This window comes from Diceros bicornis, chromosome 28 (assembly GCF_020826845.1).
Source record: "Diceros bicornis minor isolate mBicDic1 chromosome 28, mDicBic1.mat.cur, whole genome shotgun sequence".
In the NCBI taxonomy this organism is placed as follows: Eukaryota; Metazoa; Chordata; class Mammalia; order Perissodactyla; family Rhinocerotidae; genus Diceros; species Diceros bicornis.
The window spans coordinates 29,553,987-29,580,608 of record NC_080767.1 but is presented as its reverse complement, the minus strand read 5'-3'; the positions used below and the strand labels follow the sequence as shown (position 1 = coordinate 29,580,608).

The window sequence follows — 26,622 nt, the reverse complement described above, 5'->3', positions numbered from 1 at the left end:
TACAACCATGTTCAAAGCAGCATTACTCACAATAGCCAAAAGATGGAAACAACCCGTGTCCATTGCCCAATGAATGAATAAACAAAGTATGGTATATATATACAGTGGACTATTATTCAGTCTTAAAAAGGAAGGAAAGCCTGACACATGCTACAACACAGATGAAACTTGAAGACATTATGATGAGTAAAATAAGCCAATCACAAAAGTATAAATGCTGTATGATTCTACTTATATGAGATTCCTAGCATAGTCAAATGCGTAGAGACAAAAAGTAGAATGGTGGTTGCCAGGGGCTGGGGGAAACGAAATGAGGAGTTATTGTTTAACGGATACAGCTTCAGTTTGGGAAGATAAAAAGTTCTGGAGGCAGTTGGTGGTGATGGTTGTACAACAATGTGAATGTACTTAATGCCATGGAACTGTACACTTAAAAATCACTGAAATGAAATCCAGCCATTTGTGACAACATGGATGGACATTGAGGGCATTATGCAAAGTGAAATAAGTCAGAGGGAGAAGGTCAAATACCGTATGGTTTCCTTCGTTAAGTAGTAGATAATAACAACAATAAACAAACACTAAGAGACAGAGACTGGATTGGTGGTTACCAGAGGGGAAGGGGGGAGGGAGGAGGGTGAAAGGGATAATTCGGCACATGTGTGTGGTGATGGGTTGTAATTAGTATTTGGGTGGTGAACATGATGTAATCTATGCAGAAATAGAAGTATAATGATGTACACCTGAAATTTATACAATGTTATAAACCAATGTTACTGCAATAAACAAAAAATTAAAAAATAAATAAATAAATAAAAATAAATAAAAATAAAAACCTTAAAAAATCACTGAAATGGTAAATTTTTTGTTATGGATACTTTATCACAATAAATTTTTTTAATTTATAAAATATATTAATTAGTTAATAAATTGTTGACTAAAACTAGCAGTTAAAAGGGAAGTGACACATCCTTCTGGTTGCTGTGTGTGGGACGCGGCCTCAGCATGGCCGGACAGGCGGTGCGTCAGTGCGCGCCTGGATCCGAGCCTGGGCCGCCAGTGGTGGAGCGCGTGCACTTAGCCACTGGGCCACAGGGCCGGCCCCACTACTAGTATCTTAAATGAGTAGTTTAACATGAGTGTGGGTGCAACTTAGTTGACAAAGCTGAGAAATTAATGATTCTGAACTAAATTTTAAAAATACAACTGATGTAATAATAATTCTTAAATAAAATATCATGTTTGTTTATGTCTTCTAAAAAAAAAAAAAAAGGGAAGTGACAAAAATAAAAAACTATTATTTTGGCAGGATGAGTGACCAAGATCACACATCAGGAATTAAGGATAACAAAGGTATGAAGAGGCCATGAAGCAAGATCAAGTAGCTTCCTGAAAATGTGTGTTTACTTCTATGGTCTCTCTCCCACATCCAGGGAAACAGTTAGGGCCCAGACCATGGCCCCTGAAGATTAGTACATCCATAGCACTTGACTCATAGCATTTTTAATAAATTTGCCAATAAATAACTTACTTCATACCTGTCATTGTCTCTCTCTCTCCATTTCCATACTCAATGCTTCGAATCGCTGAGTTCTGAGCATACATGCAAAGTGAGTGTGAGTGTCATGAGAATCTGCGCAATGATGTGGCCAGAGAACCAAGATTTTACAGATGCTGTAGGACCATAGAGATATATCAGAATTCACAGTCATCTAACTAACTAGATAAGGTTCCAAAATTGACTACGCCGTGTTTCCCAAAGTGGAAATGTAGAAATCATTGAAAGTCACTGGAGAAAATTCAGGTCCCCAGAGAAGTTCAGTAGCCTCCAAACCACAAGGCAAATTGCCACCAACTCAGCATAAAGAGGACTTTGCTTAGAGCTGCCTGTTTATCTCTAGAGCTGAGACAAGAGAAGAGTCAGGCTGTGACGCTTTTTCACCAGGTCAAATGCATACATGTATTGCTATGTCACTCACTTGGCCCTCTGCTCTACACCCATCCAAGGTGAAGAGAATTATAATGTGAGTGTGTTGTACACAAAAACTGACACACAGAGTGACATACTGTGACACAGAATCAAACAAACCCAAGGTGCCATTTTTTGGCCCTCTCAGACCTATACTCATCCTGATTGAAAGTGTAGAGGTTTGCATGGATTCATATCAACTTACATACAACTTCAAAATGAAACACTTTGTCACACACAACAGAAAAAGCACATAAACAGGAATCCTTCTACGTTGTTTGTGGGGATGTAAAATGGTGCAGCTGTGATGGAAAACAGTGTGGATGTGCTCCCAAACATTAAAAATAGAACTACCATATGATCCAGCAATCCCACTTCTGGGGATACATGAGAAAGAATTGAAGTCAGGATCTTGAATAGCCATCTGCACCCCCATGTTCATTGGAGCACAAGTCACAATACTTAAGTTATGGAATCATCCCAAATGTCCATTGACAGCTGAATGGATACATACAATGGAATATCATTCTACCTTTAAAAAGAGGGAAATCCTTCCATTTGTGACAACATGGGTAAACTTGGAGGACATATGCTAAGTGAAATATGCCAGTCACAGTAAGACAAATTTTTTTTTTTGTTTTCACTTTTATGAGGTGTCTAAAATAGTCAAACTCATAGAAGCAGAGAATCAGTGGCGGTTACTAAGAGCTAGGTGGTGGAGAAAATGTAGAGTTGTTATTCAATTGATGTAAAGTTTCAGTTATGCAAGATGAATTAGTTCTAGATACCTACCATACAACACAGTGCCTATAGTCAACAATATTGTACTATGCACTTACAAATTCATTAAAAGAGTAAAACTCATGTTAGGTTTCCTTACCACACACACAAAAAAAGAGACATAAGAAATTTTTGGAGATGATGGATATGTCTATTACATTGATCGTGGTGATAGTTTCACAAGTATACGCACATGTCCAAACTCGTCAAATCATATATGTTAAATATGTACAGGGTTTTTTTGTATGTCAATTACACCATAATAAAGCTATTTAAAAAAACATGCAAACACCACATCCAGTCACCCAGACAACTCACAAACCACATACATGCAGAAACTGCACTACACACACTAAGAATCACATGTAGTCAAACACAACACACAACATAACAAGAAGCAACATGAACACGCCAACACAAGTACACACACATGCGCTGGCAGGAGATTTTCAGCTCTCTCTAATCTGTTATCAGTATTATACAATAGGACTTTCTATAATGATGGAAATGTTCTATACCTGCATTGTCCAATAGAGTAGCACTAGCCTCATGTGACTACTGAGGAATTGAAATTCAGTTAGTGCAACCAAGAACCAAAATTTTAATTTTAATTTCATGGCCACATGTGGCTAGTAGCATCATACAGGTCAGTTTGTGTGTCAGTTACCTAATAAAATCACATGGTTATACAAGCAAAGTAAACCCGCCTTTGTTCTCTCTCTCCTAGTCTTCACAAAAATACACATATGAAGGCCAAGTGATGGTTCCCTACCTTGCTCTGATCAATGCCAATTGTTGCTGGTCCAGGCTGCTACCTGAATACTCATCTCTTATGCCTCCATGGCCTAAGGATCTTTAGCACCTTCCATGCCTATTTACAAGCCCTAGAACAATGAGCAGGAAGATCCATATTTATCAACAGGACTGAGACTCAGAGGAACACAACCCCAAACTTCTGGTTAGAGAATAAGCCAATAGAACTAATTACTCAATTTCTTGCCTTCCTCTGGGGATGGATCCTCTGCAGGAGTCAAAGGGGCTGAACCACAGGAGTCTCAGGAGAAGGTGTCCCTAACGTCAATGACATGTTGGCCTCCCCTCTTCCTAGTCATGAGGAGGAGGAGAGGCCATGAACACCCTTGACCTATGAAGAACACAGCAATGGAATCTGCCTCTCCATACATCACAGAAAGGCCCAGACAGAGTAGTACCAGCCTTTGCAGATTCCCACACTACTCACCCTGAACTGCATTAGAGCACACATTCCACTGCCACCATTCATTTCATTCATATAGAACCATAAAAGACCCACAAAAGCCAAAGCAATCTTGAGAAAAATTGACAAAACTGGAGGCATCAAATGAACAAAGCCAGACGTATACTACAAACCTATAGTAATCCACACAGTATGTTACTGGCATGAAAATAGACATATAGACAATAGAACAGAATACAGAGCCCAGAAATAAACCCATACATACACCATCAACTAATCTTTGGTTTCCAAGAATACACAATGGGGAAAGTATAGCCTGTTCAATAATTGGTGCTGGGAAACTGGATATCCAGGTTGAATCTAGAATGAAAGTGGATCCCCAACAATGTGAAAACAGCTGTCTGTCATATCCTGCCCTGGGAACAAAAAATGTCGGCCATCCAGAGGAAATGAAGAGACAATTCTCCAAGGAAGATATACAGATGGCCAATAGGCACATGAAAAGATGCTCAACATCACTAATCATCAGGGAAATGCAAATCAAAACAACACTAAGATACCACCTCACGCCCATTAGAATGGCTATAATCACCAAGACAAAAAACAACAAATGTTGGAGAGGATGTGGAGAAACAGGAACCCTCATACACAGCTGGTGGGAATGCAAATTGGTGCAGCCTCTATGGAAAACGGTATGGAGATTCCTCAAAGAATTAAAAATAGAGATGCCCTATGATCCAGCTATCCCACTACTGGGAATCTATCCAACGAACCTGAAATCAACAATCCAAAGAGGCTTATGCACCCCTATGTTCATTGCAGTATTATTCACCATAGCCAAGAAGTGGAAGCAACCCAAGTGTCCCTCGACTGACGATTGGATTAGGAAAATGTGGTATATATACACAATGGAATACTACTCAGCCGTAAAAAAAGACAAAATCGTCCCATTTGCAACAACATGGATGGGCCTGGAGCGTATTATGTTAAGTGAAATAAGCCAGAAAGAGAAAGACAAACACTGTATGATCTCATTCATATGTGGAATATAAACCAACACGTGGACAGAGAAAACTGGACTGTGGTTACCAGGGGCAATGGGGGTGGGGGGTGGGCACAAGGGGTGAAGGGAGTCATATATATGGGGATGGACAAACAAAAATGTACAACCCAAAATTTCACAATGTTAGAAACCATTAAAACATCAATAAAAAAAAATCATTCCAGAATAACAGCTTCTCAATGTGGAGAAATAATTAGACAGTTGTGCTACACCATACCAAAAAAGGAAAAAGAATCTACAAGACTGAACATTAGAATGAAAAAGCAAAACTCTAAAATGCTTAGAAGAAAATATGGGAGATGGGTTTAGAAAAACATTTTTTAAAAACAGATTCTGAAAGACTCAGCAATTTGAAGTACTGAACCTAGAGACATTACAAACTTGTAGGGGTTGGGGCCAAGGGTGGGAGGGAGGTTGGTACTAGCATGCTCCCTACAGAAGGATTTGTCATTGCCTGAAAATAGAAACAGCTTCCTGTGTCTGCCAATCAGAAGTGGATGTCTAGAATGTGATATATATTCATTGACAAAAACCATCTCAAAGTAAGGGAAACAAACTAAATTTAAATATATGAACAGAAAATGATTTTTAAGCATCAGGTAAAGTGAAAAAAAGAATGATGCATGTAGTACAACACATTTGTATAAATTTAAATAAAAACACCAACAAAAAAAAAAAATGTCGGTCATCTTCATCGGTAACAGCACAGCCATTCAGGCATTGTTCAACCACATCTCAGATCAGTTCATGGCCGTGATCCCATGCAGACCTTCCTGCACTGGTACACATGTGAGGGCACGGATGAGATGGAATTCACTGAGGCCAAGGGCAACATACATGACCTGTTGTCAGAGTACCAGCAGTACCAGGACACCACCGCCAAGGATGAGGGCAAGTTTGAGGAGGAGGCAGAAGAGGAGGTGGCTTAAGATGTCTGGTACCCAGAAGAGTGTGGAAACCATGTGAACTCTATTCACGCACAACCTGTTCTCTGACAGCCATGTCTTACTGTGTGCACTTGCTCTTCCTCCTGTTTCAACAGCACATGCTGCATGGCATGTGATTTTTGTGTTTGATGTTCTCTGTCTATTCTGGATATTAGAACCTTATCATATATATAATTTTCAAATATTTTCTCTTGATCTTTGGTTTTCTTTTCATTTTCTTAGTGTGTCTTTCTCAGAGCAAAAGTTTGAACTCTGATGCAGTCCAGTTTATCATTATTTATTTTATGGATCATCTGACAATCTTTGCCTAACCCAAGGAAGCAAAGATTTTCTTCTATTTTTTTCATAAATGTTTTATAGTTTTAGCACTTATATTTAGGTCTATGTTCCATTTTGAGTTAACTTTTATGTATGGGATGAAGTAAGGGTCTGAGTTTAAGGCTTTGCAGGAGGTTATTCAATTTATCAGCACCATTTGTTGCAAAGACTATCTCTTCTCCATTGAATCGCCTTCATGCCTGTGTCAAAAACCAGTTGACCACAAATACAAGGTTTATTCCTTCCGTGGTTTATTTCAGGATCCTCGATTCTGTTTCATTTTTCTCTATCATTACGCCAATGATACACTTCCTTTATTATTGTAGCTTTTCAGTAAATTTTTAAACCGAGAAGTGAAACTTCTCTCACTTTGCTCTTCTTTAAGTTGATTAACACGTCCATCACCTCCATAGTTGTGTGTGTGTGTGTGTGTGTGTGTGTGTGTGTGTGTGGTGAGAACACTTAAGATCTACTGTCTTAGAAAATTTCAAGTACATAATTCGGTATTATTAACTATACTTAACATGTTGTTTATTAGATCCCCAGAATATATTCAAGTTATAACTGGATAACTTTTTGACCAAAACCTCTCCATTTTCTCCACCTCCAGCTCCTGACAACCACCATTATACTCTGTTTCTATGAATTTCACTTTTTTCTAGATTCCAGTTATAAGTGATACCATACGGTATTTATCTTTCCTTCTTTGGCTTATTTCACTTACCATACTGTCTTCCAGACTAATTCATGTTGTTACAAATGGAAGGATTTCCTTCTTTTTATGGCTGAATAATACTCCCTTGTATATATATATACCACATCTTCTTTATCCATTCATTCATTGATGGATGCGTAGGTTGTTTCCATGTCTTTGCTATTGTGAGATTTTTGCGTATGAATATCCAGTTTTCCCAGCACCGTTTGTTGAAGAGACTATCATTTCCCCATTGTCTATTCTTGGCATCCTTGTCAAATATTAGTCCACCATATATGTGAGGGTTTAATGCTGGGCTCTGTATTCTGCTCCATTGCTCTATATGTCTGTCTTTATGCTAGTACCATACTCTTTTGATTAGTGTAGCTTTGTAATATATTTTGAAATCAAAAATCCTGATGCCTCCAACTTTGTTCTTTTTTCTTGAGATTTCTTTGGCAAATCTAGATCTTTCGTGTTTCCACAGGAATTTTAGGATTTTTTTTTTTTAATTTTTGTGAACAAAGCCACTGAGATTTTGAAGGGGATTGCATTGATTCTATAGATCACTTTGAGAAGTATGGACATTTTAACAATATTACGTCTTCCAATCCATGAGCATGTGATGTCTTGCCTTATATTCATGTCTTTTATTTCTTTCATCAATGTTTCATAGTTTTCAGTGTAGAAGTCTTTCACCTCATTGGTCAAGTTTATTCCTAAGTATTTTATTGTTTTTGATGCTATTATAAATGACATTGTTTTCTTAATTTCTCTTTCAGATACTTTGTTGTTTGTGTACAGAAATGCAACTGATTTTTCTACGTCGATTTAGTATCCTTCACCTTACTGAATTTTGTATTAGTTCTAACAGTTTTTTGATGGAGTCTTTAGGGTTTTCTATAGATAAGATCATAGCATCTGAAAACACAGATAATTTTACATCTTCCTTTCCAATTTGGTTGCCTCTTATTTCTTTTTCTTGCCTAAAAGCCGTAACTAGGAATTCCAGTATTATGCTGAATAGAAGTGGCAAGAGTGGTCATCCTTGTCTTGTTATTGATCCTAAAGGAAAAACTTTCAGATTTATCCTGTTGAGTATGATATTAGTCGTGGGCCTTTCACACACAACCTTTATTATGTTGAAGTAAATTCCTTCTATACTTTGTTTTTTGAGAGTTTTTATCATGAAAGGAAGTTGAATTTTGTCAAATGCTTTTTTTGCAACTGTTGAGAAGATCATCTGATTTTTATTCTTCATTCTGTTAATGTGGTGTATCACATTAATTGATTTGCATATGTTGAACCAAGTCTGCATCTCAGGGACAAATCTCACTTGGTCATGGTGTATGGTCTTTTTAATGTGCTGTTGAATTTGGTTTGCTAGTATTTTGTTGAGGATTTTTTCATCTATGTTTATCAGAATATTGGCCTTTAGTTTTCTTTTCATGTAGTGTCTTTGACTGTCTTTGGTATCAGGGTAATGCCGGCCTCATGAAACAAGTTTGGAAGTGTTCTCTCATTCAGCTTTTTGGAAGAATTTAAGAAGGATTTATGTTAATTCTTATTTAAATTCTTGATAGAATTCACCAGCAAAACCATCGGTCCTGGAATTTTCTTTATTGGCAATTTTATGATCACTGATTCAATCTCCTTATTTGTTATTGGTCTCTTCAAGGTTTCTATTTCTTTGTGATTCAATCTTAGTACGTTGTATGTTTCTGGGAAGTTATCAATTTCTTCTAGATTAAAAATCTGTAAATTTACTAAAAATAATTGAAATAAATTTTATTATATAAACTTGAAAAGATAAAAGATTATGCCAGAAATCTTAATCAGTACATTAAGTGAATAAAAAGAAATAAAAAATCCAAGCATTGAGAGGATAGAACTCAATTTTTATTATTTACTGATAATATTATGATTTACCTAAAATATCCAAGATAATATACAGACAAATTATAAAATAAAGAAGTGAATTAAGCAAAGCTATATATTGACTTTGACATAGAAAAGTCAACTGTATTTCTATATGGTAGAAAAAAGTGAATATGAGATTTAAATGATTATGACATTTTAAATTGCATAAAATATGAAATACCTAGGGAAAAGTTGAACAAAAGATGTGTAAGTACTCATAAGACTACAAAATGTTTTGAAAGAAAATAAGAATATGTAAATAACTGAAGATATATAGCACGTTCCCAGGCTAGAGATTAAATATTTTTAAAATGTCAGTTCTTTCTAAGCTGTTTTATATTTTGAATACCATCTCAAATAAAACATCAATAGTTTTGTTTTTTTTTTAATTGTTAAGCAGAATCTAAAAGTCAAATGGAAATGCAAGCCAAAAAAATAGCCAAGAGGTGCTGGCCCCATGGCATAGTGGTTAAGTTCCACATGCTCTGCTTTGGCAGCCCAGGTTCGTGGTTCAGATCCCAGGCATGGACGTTTACCACTCGTCAAGCCATGCTGTGGCAGTGACCCACGTACCAAATGGAGGAAGATTGGCACATATGTTAGCTCAGGGGTAATCTTCCTCAAGTGAAAAAAAGAGGAAGATTGTCAATAGGTGTTACCTCAGAGCGAATCTTCCTCACCAAAAAATAAATAAATAACCAAGATAACTTATATTCAGTGATTTGATTTATGACAAAGAAAATACTGCAGTGGAATGGAGAAACAACGGATTTTTTTAACCTTTTTTTAAATAATTCCATGCTTTCTAATTTCTTTTTGTTTGTTTGTTTTTGCTTGGAAAGATTCTCCCTGAGCTATCATTTCTTGCCAATCTTCCTCTTTTTAGTCCCCTCTCCAAAGCCCCAATACATAGTTGTATATTCTAGTTGTAAGTCCTTCTAGTTCTTCTGTGTGAGCCACTGCCAGAGCATGGCTACTGACAGACAAGTGGTGTGGTTCCACACCTGGGCCACCGAAGCAGAGTGCACGAAACTTTAACCACTACGCCATCAGGGCTAGCTCAAGGATGAAATTATTAATGAAGTGTTGTATATCTACTGACTATCCATATGGAATAAAATTAATTTGTGTCCATATCTTAAAGCATACACCAAAGTGAACCCATATGGACTTGATATACACATATTAAAGACAAAATAAGAATTTTTTTAAGATAAAAAGGGGACTATCTTCAAGATCTTTTGGTAGACAAAAATTTCTTAAATAGGACACAGAGTTAGTCACATATAAAAAAATTATACATATGACTATGTTAAGATATATAAACACTGTTCATGAAAAGAGCAATTAAAATCATGAAAAAGCAAGACACACAATGAAAGAATAAATTCTCAATACCTATATCCAGCAAACGGCTTATATCCTAGACACATCAAGAACTCCTAGAAACCAATAATAAAAAGCAGACCACCCAATAAAACAACAGTAAGTGACTAGGAAGAGACCATTTTCAAGAGAGGATACCCAAATGATCAATAAGCATAGGCAAAGGGATAAACTACAGGAGATATCAGACGAATGCAAGTTAAATCACCAACATCGTACTTCTACAAACCCATAAGAGTGTGTACACTGGGAAAAATGGACAGTTTAAGTGTTAACAAATAAGTGGGCCACACCTTTTTATATATTACAGGGAGGATTGTAAACTCATACAAGCACTTTGTCTAAATTTTTAAAAGTTATCTATTAATTGAAATAAACATAAATTTTCATCTAAAAATTCCATTACTAGGTATATACACAAGTCCCAAACTGGGAACTACCAAATGTCAATCAAAACTAGAATATAGGCACAATTGAAAACTGTAAAGCCATGACAATGAGTTAACCATAACTACACAGAACAAAACAAAATAGAAACACAAAAGAGGACATACTCTGTTTTATATATAAAATAGCCAAACTGGCCAATTGTATTTGAAATCAGGATGATGGAAATAAAGTAATATGGTTAAACACATGGTTTTTTGAAGTCACACATGTCAAGTTAAGTCTTGTGGCAGCTACTTAACAGATCTCCTGGGGCTTTAGTTTGATTCTCTATAAATATGGAAAATATTAACACCCTTATAAGAGGATTGTGCTGAGGAGTAATAAATATATATTTAAATGCTTAATGAATGCCAGCTGTGATAGCTACCCAATTCTTTCGTGGGTATAGCAGTTCGGTAACTTCTCAATTTCTCAAACATGAAGTAAATGAAGTTGAGTGGTGATATGAAAACTAATATTAATATGTGTTGGCATAAGTAGCAGATAAGGAGGGTTATAAAGAAAAAATGAAGATTAAAAATACTTCTTATAGCCCAAGGAAGCAGGATCCAAAGAATCACAAGCTTGCAGTGAACATCATCAGGGTATAGGAGGGCTTGCAGTTTCACAGCAGAGCATTAATACATGGAATTCAGAGTGCAGGTAGGGAAAATAGAACAATCAGGTGAACATAAAGATGAGAGGAAACATAAAATGAGACCAAGAGAGGAATGGCTAAGGTTAAGTGTTGTCAATAAGAGCTGGCCAAGTTACAACTGTTGAAGGAGACACATTTTACAGCCCCAATAAATGCCCATGACAGTGAGATTGAATTAATGACACCAAGGAGTGTCCTTGGTCCTGAACATTTTCTGAAGAGCAGGTTTCATATCCTTATCTCTGATGGTGTTATGAAAGGGTTCAACATGGGGGTGACAACAATGTATATCACAGAAGCAATTGTGTCCTTGTCTTTGGATTTGAATGAAGAGAAAAGTAAATGCCTGCAATTGTCCCATAGTATAAAAACACTACAAAGAGGTGGGAGCCACATGTAGATAAGGCTTTGCAGATTCTATTGACAGAGGGGACCTTCAGGATCATGACTGTCATGTGGATATATGAGCCCAAGATAGCACACAGTGGCAGAATGAAGATCAGTGCTCCTTCGATGAGGATAAGCCTTTAATTGGGGGAAGTGTCCAGGCAGGATGACTTGAGCACAACAGCAAGATCACAAACAAACTTGGGCGTGATAGTGCCTGCACAGGACAACTGGTCCACAAAACAGGTGTGCAACTGAGCATTGACACAAGAGGAGAAGCAGGACCCAGCCACTAGGATGGTACAAAGCTCACCCCTCATTATGATGGTGTACTGGAGAGGGTGACAAATGGCCACATACCTCATATTCCATCACAGCAAGAAGAAAGCTGTCAGTACAACTAAAATTAACGAAGAAATACATTTGTGAAATGCACCCAGCGTGGGAGATGGATTGATCCTGACTACACATTTTTCACCATCTTAGGGACAGTGACAAATGAAAGGGAGACATCATTGAGGGACAAGTGGCTGAGGAAGAAGTACATGGGGGTGTGGAGGCGAGAGTCCAGCCTGATGAGCAGGATGATGAGCAGGTTCCCCAGCACTGTGGTCAGGTACATGCCCAGGAACAGGGCAAAGACCAGCCCTGCTGCTCCGGCAGGATGGGGATCCCCAGGAGGAGGAACTGGGACAAGCTACTCTGATTCTCAGGCCTCATACTGTTCCTCTATATGCTGGGGATGAGGAAGGTTTGGGAATCTCAGGAACCTAGAAAAGTAATCAGAACCATCACATTTCATACTGTAATTCTCTGGGATAACAATGAATTTTTAACTACACTCTTTGTTAATTTCTCAAACCTGTGAATGAGTGTATGTTCCCTCTCTCACAATCTGACTCCAGGAAATCATCACACCAAAAAGCAGCCAACAAGATCTTTGCACAGAAGCAATAATGTGTTTACTGTTTTATTCAAACATTATTTATTGAACATTGAGTCTGAACATGGACTTCTGCTAAAGACTGAGATTACAGCAGGGAACAGAAAAGCAAGGTTGCCACTCTCCGTGAGTGCAGATCTTGATGAGCATAGAGGGATGAATCGTTACGCCAAGACAGAGCCAAATTGTAATAGTTCACTGTAGCAGAAATCGCAGATGAGCCTCCACAAACTGGTATCAGTTGTTTCTGCCTTAAAGCAACATGCGTACCCAGTGCTGAGATGGCATTTTAGGAGCGTTGTCACACTCCTGTGAACACTGCTGGATCCTGTTGACCTACAGATGTGAACTCATGGTCACTCTAGAAGTGGGATGTCATTTAAAGCTGCTTGATTCCAGAATAGCTCCCAAACCAGAACAGTCCCCAAACTATCTTTTGTAAGAATGGTGAACATTTTGGTGAACACTTGGGTACTAGGCTAAGGACTTCACCTACACTACCTAATTAAATACACACATCCGCCTTACATTCCCAGATTTTAAAAAAATCTTCTGGCTGCACTAAGAATTTGTGTTTTTTCACCCATTCTAAAGCTGAAATCTTTGAAGAAATAGAAGCATATATGACATCAGTTCCATAGGCCCACCACAGTACAGTAGGGGACAGAGATGGCACGCAAGTGTGTGTGTATATGTATATCTAAAATAAGCAAGATATGTAATGTACATAATATGTAATGTATATAACTTGATATATATGTATTCCTATTTTCTGTAAATTAAAAATTATCAAGTATTAGCTCCTTCATGTGGTTCAACCTAATATGACTGTGTGATCAGAGCATATGCTCTTAACCACTACACATGGAAATTTCCCCTTTCATTGGTTAGGGGACCCAGCACCCTATATTATTTTTGAGCTGCAAGGAAGCCAGAGTTGTTCAAAATTTTCTGTCTTCTGCCTAGATAATTTCATTCATTCATGTTTATATACTTCTCAACTGATCAAAAATTCTAACGTACACTACCTTCTATTTAAGTGATAAATATTGACTGAAAGTCTATGAGGTTCACAAGGCAAGTGTAATTCTTTCCATTTTATAGATATGGAAACTGAGACCAGGGAGTTAAATCACTTTCCCAAGGTCTCTCCACTTTTTGAAGGTGATTCTGTACTCTAACTTCACACAGCATGATGCCTGGAGTTTTTTTGCCTCGGACATTTAGTGAAAGTATAGAGTGATAGAACTCTGAGTGATTCGGTCATACTCAGTTATATGAAAATGATAGCAGATCCTTTTCAGGAAACTGGGAGTCACTTGGACTTTGATTATCTCAATCAATGGTGCCCCAGAGGGAGGGAACTTAATGAAATATTTGAGGTCATGGGGGAAATCACATACCCACAAAGATACATGCACACCCAGCCACACACTCAACACAACAAGCAGCACACACTCTCATTACTCTCGGTAATGAGGTAAAGAAGGGTGTGCTTCAACCCCTTCTGACCCACACACTTCCCAGGCGAAGGCAGTCAGCATGGGGCAGTTAGGCCCATTCACATAGGCACAGTCATTAAACCACCAACAACCCATCCACTCGGTAACATAGGCATGGTAACATACAGACAGACAAATGCCAGGAATACACATTCTTGTTCTCACATATGAGTGCGTCACCCACGTGGTTTGCACATACCCTAGCACACACTGAGCCCTCGCTGACCTGGGTTCCTTGGTCAAGTCGGGCATCTTCTCCAGCAGTGGAGGAAACAATCTCACTCCCATTGCTGAGCTCTCATCTGCTCAGCTGTGAATAGAGTATTTAAGATCCCAGGCATGAATCAGGGGTCCCTAATAATATGTTACGAGGCTGATAACTTGGTCTACATGCTCTAAAACAGAGCACAGATCTGGGCTAATTCAGGTAAAGAGTCTGAGCAAGATACATAGTAGACACACATGAACGCAACTACCAAACAACACAGACACAAGCATACACACACACTACACCTATAAACACAAAGACACACAAACCCACAAGCACACAGGAAGAGCCATTGCAATGCAAATTTCCAGCTTCCTTCGACCTGTGCTTGTCATAAGTGAGTTCAGACACCTTCTGCTCCAGACTGTTGCTCAAATCCTCAGATTCTGTCCAGGAGACTCAGCATCCAGATAGAAAGAAGAAATATCTGTGGCCTCAGCACTTCTACAAACTTTCATGTTCCTTAGCCAGCGCCAGAGAAATGATCCAAAAGGTAACATTTTAATTATCAGTGAGAGGACTGAAACAAAGTCTTCAAGCTTCTGGATAATTTCTTAGTGCCCTTTGGGGAGCTGCTTCTCCAGGAGCCAGAGGACTGGAATCCCAGGGGACCATATCCCGATGATAGTGATGCGATTGACTCCTCTCTTTCTGGGCCTGGTTCCAGCTGGGACAATGGATTTTTTAACTTTATTTTGAAATGAATCCAGACTTATAGAAAAGTTGTAAAAATGATACAAAGAATTCTTGCACACACTCCACCCAGATTTCCCCGATAGTTATCATCTAGGAGAAACTAGAAACTAATCTAGTAGAAACTAGAAACTAATAAACTAAAGAAATGCCTACCCATAGGAGGTGGGTCAGAGAGGGACAGAAAGAATGGGAGATGGGAACACTATAGAGATTGACACATACAAATTTCAATTTATTTGTACATTTTAAAAAACATGGTTCAAGTTGATATCTCCAATTTTCGTTCGACAACATAGAGGTTTTTCATTCTCTCATTTTCCACGTACGTGCACCTTCCCATGATAAAACAATTTTTATATATTAAAGTATATGGGGAATATCTACACACCAATGTAGGTGCACCCAAATATATAAAGCAATTATTAACAGACATAAAAACAGAAGTAGACAGTAACACAATAATAGTAGGGGACTTTAACACTCCACTTACACCAACGGATAGATCATCCAAACAGAAGATCAATAAGGAAACATTGGCCTTAAACGACACACTAGAACAGATGGACCTAGTAGATATATACAGAGCATTCCATCCAAAAACCGAAGAATACACGTTCTTTTCAAATGCACATGGAACATTCTCCAGGATTGATCACATATTAGGCCACAAAACAAGTCTCCATAAATTTAAGAAGATTGAAATAATACCAAGCATCTTTTCTGACCACAACGGTATGAAACTAGAAATCAACTATGGGAAGAAAATCAGAAAAGCCACAAATACATGGAGATTAAACAAAATGCTACTGAACAACGACTGGGTTAATGAAGAAATCAAAGAAGAAATCAAAAAATACCTGGAGACAAATGAAAGGAAAATACGACATGCCAGAATTTATGGGATACAGCAAAAGCGGTTCTAAGAGGGAAGTTTATAGCGATACAGGCCTATCTCAACAAACAAGAAAAATCTCAAATAAACAATCTAACAATGCACCTAAAGGAACTGGAAAAAGAAGAACAAACAAAGCCCAAAATCAGTAGAAGAAGGGAAATAATAAAAATCAGAGCAGAAATAAATGAAATAGAGACCAAAAGAACAATAGAAAAAATTAATAAAACCAAGAGCTGGTTCTTTGAAAAGATCAACAAAATTGACAAACCTTTAGCTAGACTCACCAAGAAAAAAAGAGAGAAGGCACAAATAAGTAAAATCAGAAATGAAAGAGGAGAGGTTACAACAGACACCTCAGAAATACAAAAGATTATAAGAGAATACTATGAAAAGCTATATGCCAACCAATTCGACAATCTGGAAGAAATGGATAAATTCTTAGAATCATACAACCTTCCAAAACTGGATCAAGAAGAAGTAGAGAATTTGAATAGACCAATCACCAGTAAGGAGATCGAAACAGTAATCAAAAACCTCCCCAAAAATAAAAGTCCAGGACCAGACGGCTTCCCTGGTGAATTCTACCAAACATTCAAAGAAGACTTAATACCTATCCTTCTCAAACTCTTTCAAAAAATTGAGGAGGGGGGGAAGCTCCCTAACTCATTCTACGAAGCTGACGTTACCCTGATACAAAAACGAGACAAGGACAACACAAAAAAAGAAAATTACAGGCCAATATCACTGATGAACATCGATGCAAAAATCCTCAACAAAATACTAGCAAATCGCATACAACAATACGTTAAATAGATTATACACCATGATCAAGTGGGATTTATTCCAGGTATGCAGGGATGGTTTAACATTCGCAAATCAATCAACGTAATACACCACATTAATAAAATGAAGAACAAAAATCACATGATCATCTCAATAGATGTAGAGAAAGCATTTGACAAGATACAGCATCCATTTATGATAAAAACTCTGAATAAAATGGGTATGGAAGGAAAGTACCTCAACGTAATAAAGACCATATATGAGAAACCCACAGCTAATATCATCCTCAATGGTGAAAAACTGAACAGTAGCCCTCTAAGAACAGGAACCAGACAAGGATGCCCACTGTCACCACTCCTATTTAACATAGTATTGGAAGTCCTAGTCAGAGCAATCAGGCAAGAGAAAGAAATAAAAGGGATCCAAATTGGAAAGGAAGAAGTGAAACTGTCACTATTTGCAGATGACATGATTTTATATATAGAAAACCCTAAAGAATCCACCAGAAAACTTTTAGAAGTAATAAACGAATATGGTAAAGTTGCAGGATACAAAATCAACATACAAAAATCAGTTGCATTTCTGTACACTAACAACGAAGTAGCAGAAAGAGAAATTAAGAATACCATCCCATTTACAATTGCAACAAAAAGAATAAAATACCTAGGAATAAACTTAACCAAAGAGGTGAAAGATCTGTACACCGAAAACTATAAAACATTTCTGAAAGAAATTGAAGAAGACACAAAGAAATGGAAAGATATTCCGTGCTCTTGGATTGGAAGAATTAACATAGTTAAGATGTCCATACTTCCTAAAGCCATCTATAGATTCAATGCAATCTCTATCAAAGTTCCAACAACATTTTTCACAGAAATAGAACAAAGAATCCTAAAATTTATATGGAACAACAAAAGACCCCGAATAGCTAAAGGAATCCTGAGAAAAAAGAACAAAGCTGGAGGTATCACACTCCCTGATTTCAAAATATACTACAAAGCTATAGTCACCAAAACAGCATGGTACTGGCACAAAAACAGACACACAGATCAATGGAATAGAATCGAAAGCCCAGAAATAAACCCACACGTCTATGGACAGCTAATCTTTGACAAAAAAGCCAAGAACATACAATGGGGAAAAGAAAGTCTCTTCAACAAATGGTGTTGGGAAAACTGGATAGCCACATGCAAAAAAATGAAAGTAGACCCTTACCTTACACCATGCACAAAAATTAACTCCAAATGGATTAAAGACTTGAATGTAAGACCTGAAACTATGAAACTTCTAGAAGAAAACATAGGCAGTGCGCTCTTCGACATCGGTCTTAGCAACATCTTTTCAAACACCACATCTGACCGGGCAAGAGAAACAATAGAAAAAATAAACAAATGGGACTACATCAAACTAAAAAGCTTCTGCACAGCAAAGGAAACCATCAACAAAACAAAAAGACAACCTAACAATTGGGAGAAGATATTTGCAAACCATACTTCTGATAAGGGCTTAATCTCCAAAATATATAAAGAACTCATGCATCTCAACAACAAAACAACTAACAACCCAATTAAAAAATGGGCAAAAGACCTGAACAGACATTTCTCCAAAGAAGATATACAGATCGCCAACAGACACATGAAAAGATGTTCAAAATCACTATCAGGGAAATGCAAATCAAAACTACAATGAGATATCACCTCACGCCCCTCAGAATGGCTATAATTAACAAGACAGGAAACAACATGTGTTGGAGAGGATGTGGAGAGAAGGGAACTCTCATACACTGCTGGTGGGAGTGCAAACTGGTGCAGCCACTATGGAAAACAGTATGGAGATTCCTCAAAAAATCAAGGATAGAACTACCATATGATACAGCTATTCCACTGTTGGGTATTTATCCAAAGAACTTGAAAACACCAATTTGCAAAGGTACATGCACCCCTGTGTTCATTGCAGCGTTATTCACAATAGCCAAGACTTGGAAGCAACCTAAGTGCCCATCAAGGGACGAATGGATAAAGAAGCTGTGGTATATATACACAATGGAATACTACTCAGCCATAAGAAACGATGAAATCCAGCCATTTGTGACAACATGGATGGACATTGACGGTATAATGCAAAGTGAAATAAGTCAGAGGGAGAAGGTCAAATACCGTATGATTTCCTTCATTAAGTAGTAGATAATAACAACAATAAACAAACACATAGGGACAGAGATTGGATTGGTGGTTACCAGAGGGGAAAGGGGGAGGGAGGAGGGCGAAAGGGATAATTCGGTACGTGTGTGTGGTGATGGGTTGTAATTAGTATTTTGGTGGTGAACATGATGTAATCTATGCAGAAATAGAAGTACAATGATGTACACCTGAAACTTTTACAATGTTATAAACCAATGTTACTGCAATAAACAAAAAATTAAAAAATAAAATAAAGTATATGGGGAATCCATTCTAGTTTGAACTTTATTTCACCTGAATTTTATATCAACCAAAGGAGCCTGACTAATGCCCTGTCCAATATACATTGTACAACTTCTTTAATCTCACCCTAAAGTAAAGAATATACTCTGAAGATAAGAATTAATGCCTCCCTTCTTATGATTCCAGTCCTCTCTCAAGATAAGAATGAATGCCTCACTACCTATGACGCCAGGGTCATGTTGACCCACAGGGCATGTGGTAATCTGTAACGAACATCTTCTTGAAGCTTTCAAGGAATATGCCCCTGTCATGCTTGGTGTATGTATCTTTGTTTTGAAATAGTATATAACTGTGCTGAAACTCGCTCTTCTCCAGAGTAACTTCTCTCACGAAGACTGTGATTCCTGAGTTATAGTCCTTAGTTTGGCTCAAATAAATCTCTCTTCTTTTCTTTACTATAGAATGGTTATTGATTATTTGCATCAACACCCTGATAGTGAACAGTCATTCCCTTTTCCACAGTACATTTACTTGTCTGCTGAATCACCTGTTAAGTAATTTCACAATCTTCAACTCATACCACTGTCCGAGACAAACTAATTGCAGTTCACTAACTTTGTTTACACTGTTTCTTTATTGTGAGAGTATACAGAAAAATTTCTGTGTTCAAGAGTCACTTGGGCTAGTTAGTTTATTTTCTGTTTTAGTGCAATTATGGTAGTAATTTGAAATATAGTTATATTCATTGTTTTCTTTTATTCTATTTTGCTTTATTCCCCACCCTCTTCTATTTACTTTTGAATAGGTAAAAGATAACAAAGTCAAAACTATGCAAATGAATATACTCATCTTCTCATCTTTTCTACTCCATTCCCACCCACCTCCTGTAGGTAAGAGATCTTATTAGTTTCCAATTTATTCTTCTCATGTTTCTTTTTGCTCAAATGGGAAGATACATGTATATGTTATTTCCCCTTCATTTTTACACAAAAAGCAGCATGCCATAGATGTTTTTTTACACATTGTTTTTCTTCCATTTAACAATATATCCATGAAATCACTCCATATTGATTCAGACATATCTCTGTCATTATTTTTCCATGGCCGCAAAGTACTCAATTGAACTGATGATCTATAGAGTTTCCTTTTGGAGTCCTTGAAGGAGATAGTGGTGACGAATGTACTAAATGCCACTGAATTACGTACCTCAAATGGTTAAAATGGTAAATTTCATGTTATGTATATTGTACCACAACAAAAAAATTTTAAACAGAAAACAATAAGTAGGGGCTGGCCCGGTGGCACAAGTGGTTAAGTGCTCATGCACCGCTGCGGCACCCCGGGGTTCACCGGTTCGGATCCTGGGTGTGTACTGACGCACCGCTTGGCAAGTCATGCTGTGGCTACATCCCATATAAAGTGGAGGAAGATGGGCATGGATGTTAGCCCAGGGCCAGTCTTCCTCAGCGGAAAAAAAAAAAAAAGAGGAGGATTGGCAGATGTTAGCTCAGGGCCGATCTTCCTCACAAAAAAAAAAAGAAGAAAGAAAGCAATAAGTAATCTCAACATAAAGCACAGAAAAAAATTAAAAAATAATAATAAGGTACAGCTCATAAGTTAATACAGAGGAAATGGAATAACAAAACATATATTTAATTAACCAAAAAGGAGAAAGAAGAGAGAATAAACGTAAAATAGATGTCTCAAACAGGAAACATATAGTAATATGCAAAATATAATTTCAAATATATCATGATGGCATTAGATGTTAATAGATCAAATTCTCCAGAAATATAACGATTGTCTGCCTTCAAAAAAGAGCAAAACCCCTATTTTCACGGTTAACAATACAGACCTCAAAGATACAAGGACATAGGAAAGTTTAAAGTAAAGCAATGGAAAAGAAATACCATGTAAACACTAACCAAAAGAAAGCTGGTACGTCTACACTAATATCAGAAGTAGATGAAATGTTAAGGTACAAGCTATTACCAGAGATAAAGAGTAATATCTTCTAATTATAAATTCAGTGGTATGCTGTTAAATGTATGAAAAATGACGCAATCTGTTTTCTTTTTTTACAAAGCCTTGCTTTGTAACGTTTTTCCAATTTACATAGTGTAGTTATTCACGTTACGGCAGATTCCAATCTGCCAACATGAGGTAATTGAATGTGGAGTTGGAAGAGATGTGCACAATCAGCTTGAAGCCAATGCAAGTTAGCTTCATCACACCACTACATAAAAGAATCAGGGCCAGCCCTGTGGCTTAGCGATTAAGTGCACGCGCAGCTACTGGTGGCCCGGGTTCAGATCCCAGGCGCACACCGACACACCGCTTCTCTGGTCATGCTGAGGCCACGTCCCACATACAGCAACTAGAAGGATGTGCAACTATGACATACAACTATCTACTGGGGCTTTGGGGGAAAAAAAAGGAGGAGGATTGGCAATAGATGTTAGCTCAGAGCCGGTCTTCCTCAGCAAAAAGAGGAGGATTAGCATGGATGTTAGCTCAGGGCTGATCTTCCTCACAAAAAAAAAAAAAAAGAATCAGTGCACCAGGAGCAGATCATGATGCTAAATCTGTGGTCCTCAATAACGTAGCATAAAAAATACATAGACAAAAATTGATATATCCAAAAGGAGGAAAAGGCAAATCCACAATTATAATTTTGCAACATGTTTTCTGTAAGATTTTACACATATCTTTCAGGGGATGATGAACACGCAGAAAAAATTAATTAGGGATAAATAATATTTAACAATCCAAGTAGTGAATTTGACCTAGTTAACATATTAAGAACACTATACATGAAAGCAGAATGCATACTCTTTTAAGTTATACAGAAACGTCAACCACACAATAATTTTAGGAGATACATCTCCCTGTGCTCATGACTGCAATAAGATGATTTAGTGATTGTCACTTAAAGAAGTTGGCTCTATTGACAAATATTTCTAGGGCCTGTTTTATATCTTTGTTCCTCAGGCTATAAATGAAGGGGTTCAGCACAGGGGTAACTACCGCATACATGAATGAAGCAATTATATCCTTGTCATTGGAGCCCCATGATAAAGAGAAAAAGTAAACACCTGCAAGTGTCCCATAGTATGAAGACACCACAGAGAGATGGGAGCCACAGGTAGAAAAGACTTTAAAGAGCCTCTTGGTGGAGGGGACCCTCAGGACGGTGGTCCCTATATGGATATATGAACCCAAGATACTAACCAAAGGCATCATGAGGAGCATTCCTCCCTCGGTGAAGATGACCAGCTCATTGACGGAGATATCTGAGCAGCTCATCTTCAGGAGGGCAGGGAGATCACAGAAGAAGTGGGGGATGGTTTTGTCATCACAGAAGGACAGGTGGACCGAGAGGAAGGTGTGCAACAGGGCATGTGCACAACTGAGGAACCAGGACTCAACTACCAATGAGACACACAGCTCCTGCCTCATGATGGTAGTGTAGTGCAATGGGTGACAGATGGCCACATACCTGTCATATGCCATCACTCCAAGAAGGAAATTGTCAAGACAAGCAAAAATGATGAAAAAACACATCTGAGAAATGCACTCGACATAGGAGATGGATTGTTGCTGAGTATGCATGTTCATGAGCATCTTTGGAACTGTGACAGATGAAAGGCAAATGTCAGAGAAGGCCAAGTGGCTGAGGAAGAAGTACATGGGGGTGTGGAGGCGAGAGTCCAGCCTGATGAGCAGGATGATGAGCAGGTTCCCCAGCACTGTGGTCAGGTACACGTCCAGGAATAGGGCGAAGAACATGCCCTGCTGCTCTATTGGGATGGGGAGCCCCAGGAGGAGGAACTCTGACATGCTGCTCTGGTTCTCAGTCCTCATAGTGCACCTCTATATGCTGCGGATGAAGAAGGTTTGGAAACCTCAGGAACCTAGAAAGATGGTCAGGACCATCATATCTCAGACTGTAATTCTCTGGGAAAACAATCAATTTATAACTACAGTCTTATTAATTTCTCACACCTGTGGATGAGTGTATCTTTGCTCTACCTAGTCTGGCTCCAGGAAACCATCACACCCAAAAGGAGCCAACAAGACCTCATTGCACACAAGCAAGAGAGTGTTCACTGTTACATTCAACCACTATTTATTGAACATTAAGTCTGAACACAGACCTCTACTAAAGACTGAGATTGCAGCAGTGAACAGAAAGAAAAGGTCCCTGCCCTCTGTGAGTGTGGATCTTGATGAGCATAGAGGGATAATTCACTACACTAAGACAGAGCCAAAGTGTGATGATCCACTGTGGTAGAAATAGTAGATGAGCCTCAGCAAACTGGTATCCGTTGTTTCTGCCTTAATGTAACGTGAGACTCCAGTGCTGAGGCAGTGTTGTTGGAGCATTGTCACACTCCTCCTGTGAACCTGGCCAGGTCCCATTGACCTACAGCTGTAAATTCATGGTCATTCTATAAGTGGGTGGTCATTTAAAGCTGCTTGATGCCAGAATAATGCCAAAATTAAAAGAAAAATCCACAAACTATCTTTCATAAGAATGGTGAACATTTGGGCAGTAGGCTAAGGACTTTACCTACATTTCCTAACTAAATCTACACAACAGAATTACAATCTCAGATTTTAAAAAATCTTCACAGCTCCACTAAAAATTTGTGTTCTTTCACCCGTTTTGCTTTTAAGAAGTGGAAACCTAAAGAATATCAATTCAATAGGCCCCCGAAAGTACACTAGGGGACAGAGATTGCACACACGTACACACACGTGTGTGTATATATGTACCTATAATATACATGATATATGATTATATATATCATATAACATGTATATTACTTGATATATATGTATTACCGTTTTCTGTAAATTAAAAATTATCAAGTACTAGCTACTTCATGTGGTTCAATCTAAGATGACTGTGTGATCGGATCACATGCTCTTAACCACTACATATGGAAACTTCCCCTTTCATTGGTTGCAGGAGCCAAGCACCCTATATATTTTAGAGCTTCAAGAAAGCCAAAGATGTTCAAAATTTTCTTAGTCCCCTGTTTATATAACTTCATTCATTCATTTTTATATACTTTTCAACTGATTTAAAAAATTATTGCATACAATTAACATCTATTTAAACAATAAATATTTACTGAAGGACAGTAAGTTTCATGAGGCAAATGTAATTCTTGCTATTTTATGGATGTAGAAACTGAGGTCAAATAGTTAAGTAACTTTCCCAAGATCTCTCTGCTATTTGATGGTGATCAAGACTCTAATGTCACACAGCATGATGACTTCAGTGTTTTTGCCTGGAAAGTTTAGTGAAAGTAAAGGGTGGCAAAATTCTGAGTGACTCAGTCACACTCAGATATACGGAAATGATAGTAGATCCTTTTCAGGAAACACAGAGTCACTTGGAATGTGGTTATCTCAGCCAATGGTACCCCAGAAGAAGGGCACTTAAGGAAATATTTGAGGTTATGGATGCAAATCAGATGCCAACAAACACACATGCATCCCCAGCCACAAATTCAATGCAACAAGCAGCACACACAGTCTCATTACTGAGAGGCATGCTTTAACCCCTTCTGACCCACACCCTTCTGGGAGAAGGCAGTAAGTGAGGGTCAGATAAGCCTATTCAATCACAGGCACAGTTGTTAAGCCACCACCAACCTATGCACGTGGTAACATACACATGGTAACATACACACAGACAAAAGCAAACAATACACATTCCTGCTCTCACACACTAGTGTCGCCCATAAACACAGCTCAAACATACACTAGCACACTGTTGTGCAGAAGTTTGAGCCCTGTCTGACCTGGCTTCCTTGGTGAGGTCATGTGTCGTCTTCTTCAGCAGCAGAGACAAAAATCTCACTCCTAATGCTGTGATGCAAGTACTTAAGATTGCAGGCATGAATCAGGGGTCCTTAATCACACACTAGGAGGCTTATAACTTGGACTACATGCACTAAAAGAGAGCCCAGATTGAGTCCGTCAGGTAAAGAATTAGGCTGTGAATCAGATACATAGTAGACACACACGTATGCAACTATCAAACAACATGAACACAAGCATACACACACATGTGCACACAGACACACACACCCATCAATACAAAGACACAGGAACCCACAAGCACACAGGCAGATCCATCGCCAATGCAGATTTCCAGCTCCCTCTGACCTGCGCTCCTCAGTGGTGACCTCAGACACCTTCTGCTCCAGACTGTCGCCCAAATCTCAGCTTCTCTTCAGGAGACTCCGTATCCAGAAAAACAGAATAAATACCTGTGGCCTCAGAAATTTCATATTCTTTAACCAGCTCCAGAGAAATGAGTCAAAAGATAATATTTTAATTACCAATGAGAGCACTGAAATGACGTCCCCAATCTTCTGGCTAATTTCTCACTGCCTTTGGGGAGCTGTGTGTCCAGGAGCCAGAGGGACTGGAGTCCCAGTGGACAGTATACCTGATGCCTGTGATGCCCTGGACTCCTTTCTTCTTGAGCCTGGTTACAACTGGGAAAAAGGATTTTTTAAATTTCTATTTTGAAATTATTTCAGACTTATAGAAAAGTTGTAAAAATGATACAAAGAATTCTTGCACACACATCACCCAGATTTCCCCAATGGTTAACACTTTACTATGTTTACTTATGTATGTATGTATATTTCAGGCTTAGATTTTAGGCATGTGTACTACAGTGCATATTATCATAAGGCATATAATACTGGCTTTTCCAATTACTAGTGATTTTATCCTTGATCATTTGGTTAAGGTGGCATCTTCCGGGTTCTCTACTGTAAAGTTACTATTTGAAACTTTGTAATTAATAAGTATCATTTCAGTACATATTTTGAGACTATATAACCATAACTTGCTCCTTTTAAACTTTCATCCACTATATTTAACATCCATGGGTGATTTTTTTTTCTTTTGATTTTTTGTTTATTGCAGTCACATTGGTTTATAACATTGTATAAATTTCAGGTGTACATCATTATACTTCTATTTCTGCATAGATTACATCATGTTCACCACCCAAATACTAATTACAACCCGTCACCACACACATGTGCCGAATTATCCCTTTCACCCTCCTCCCTCCCCCCTTCCCCTCTGGTAACCACCAATCTAATCTCTGTCTCTATGTGTTTGTTTATTGTTGTTATTATATACTACTTAATGAAAGGAATGGATAAAGAAGATGTGGTATATATACACAATGGAATACTACTCAACCATAAGAAACGATGAAATCCAGGCATTTGTGACAACATGGATGGACATTGAGGGTATTATGCAAAGTGAAATAAGTCAGAGGGAGAAGGTCAAATACCGCATG

The 26,622-nt window shown here is 38.1% G+C and overlaps 1 protein-coding gene across 1 annotated transcript; it reads right to left on the bottom strand.

The window, feature by feature from the left end:
- Positions 1-22,202: 22,202 nt before the first annotated feature.
- LOC131393697 (olfactory receptor 1J4-like) lies at positions 22,203-23,156 on the bottom strand. The gene has a single exon (XM_058524748.1). It carries the CDS (start codon positions 23,139-23,141, stop codon positions 22,203-22,205), a length of 939 nt encoding a protein of 312 aa, XP_058380731.1. The 5' UTR covers positions 23,142-23,156.
- Positions 23,157-26,622: the final 3,466 nt, after the last annotated feature.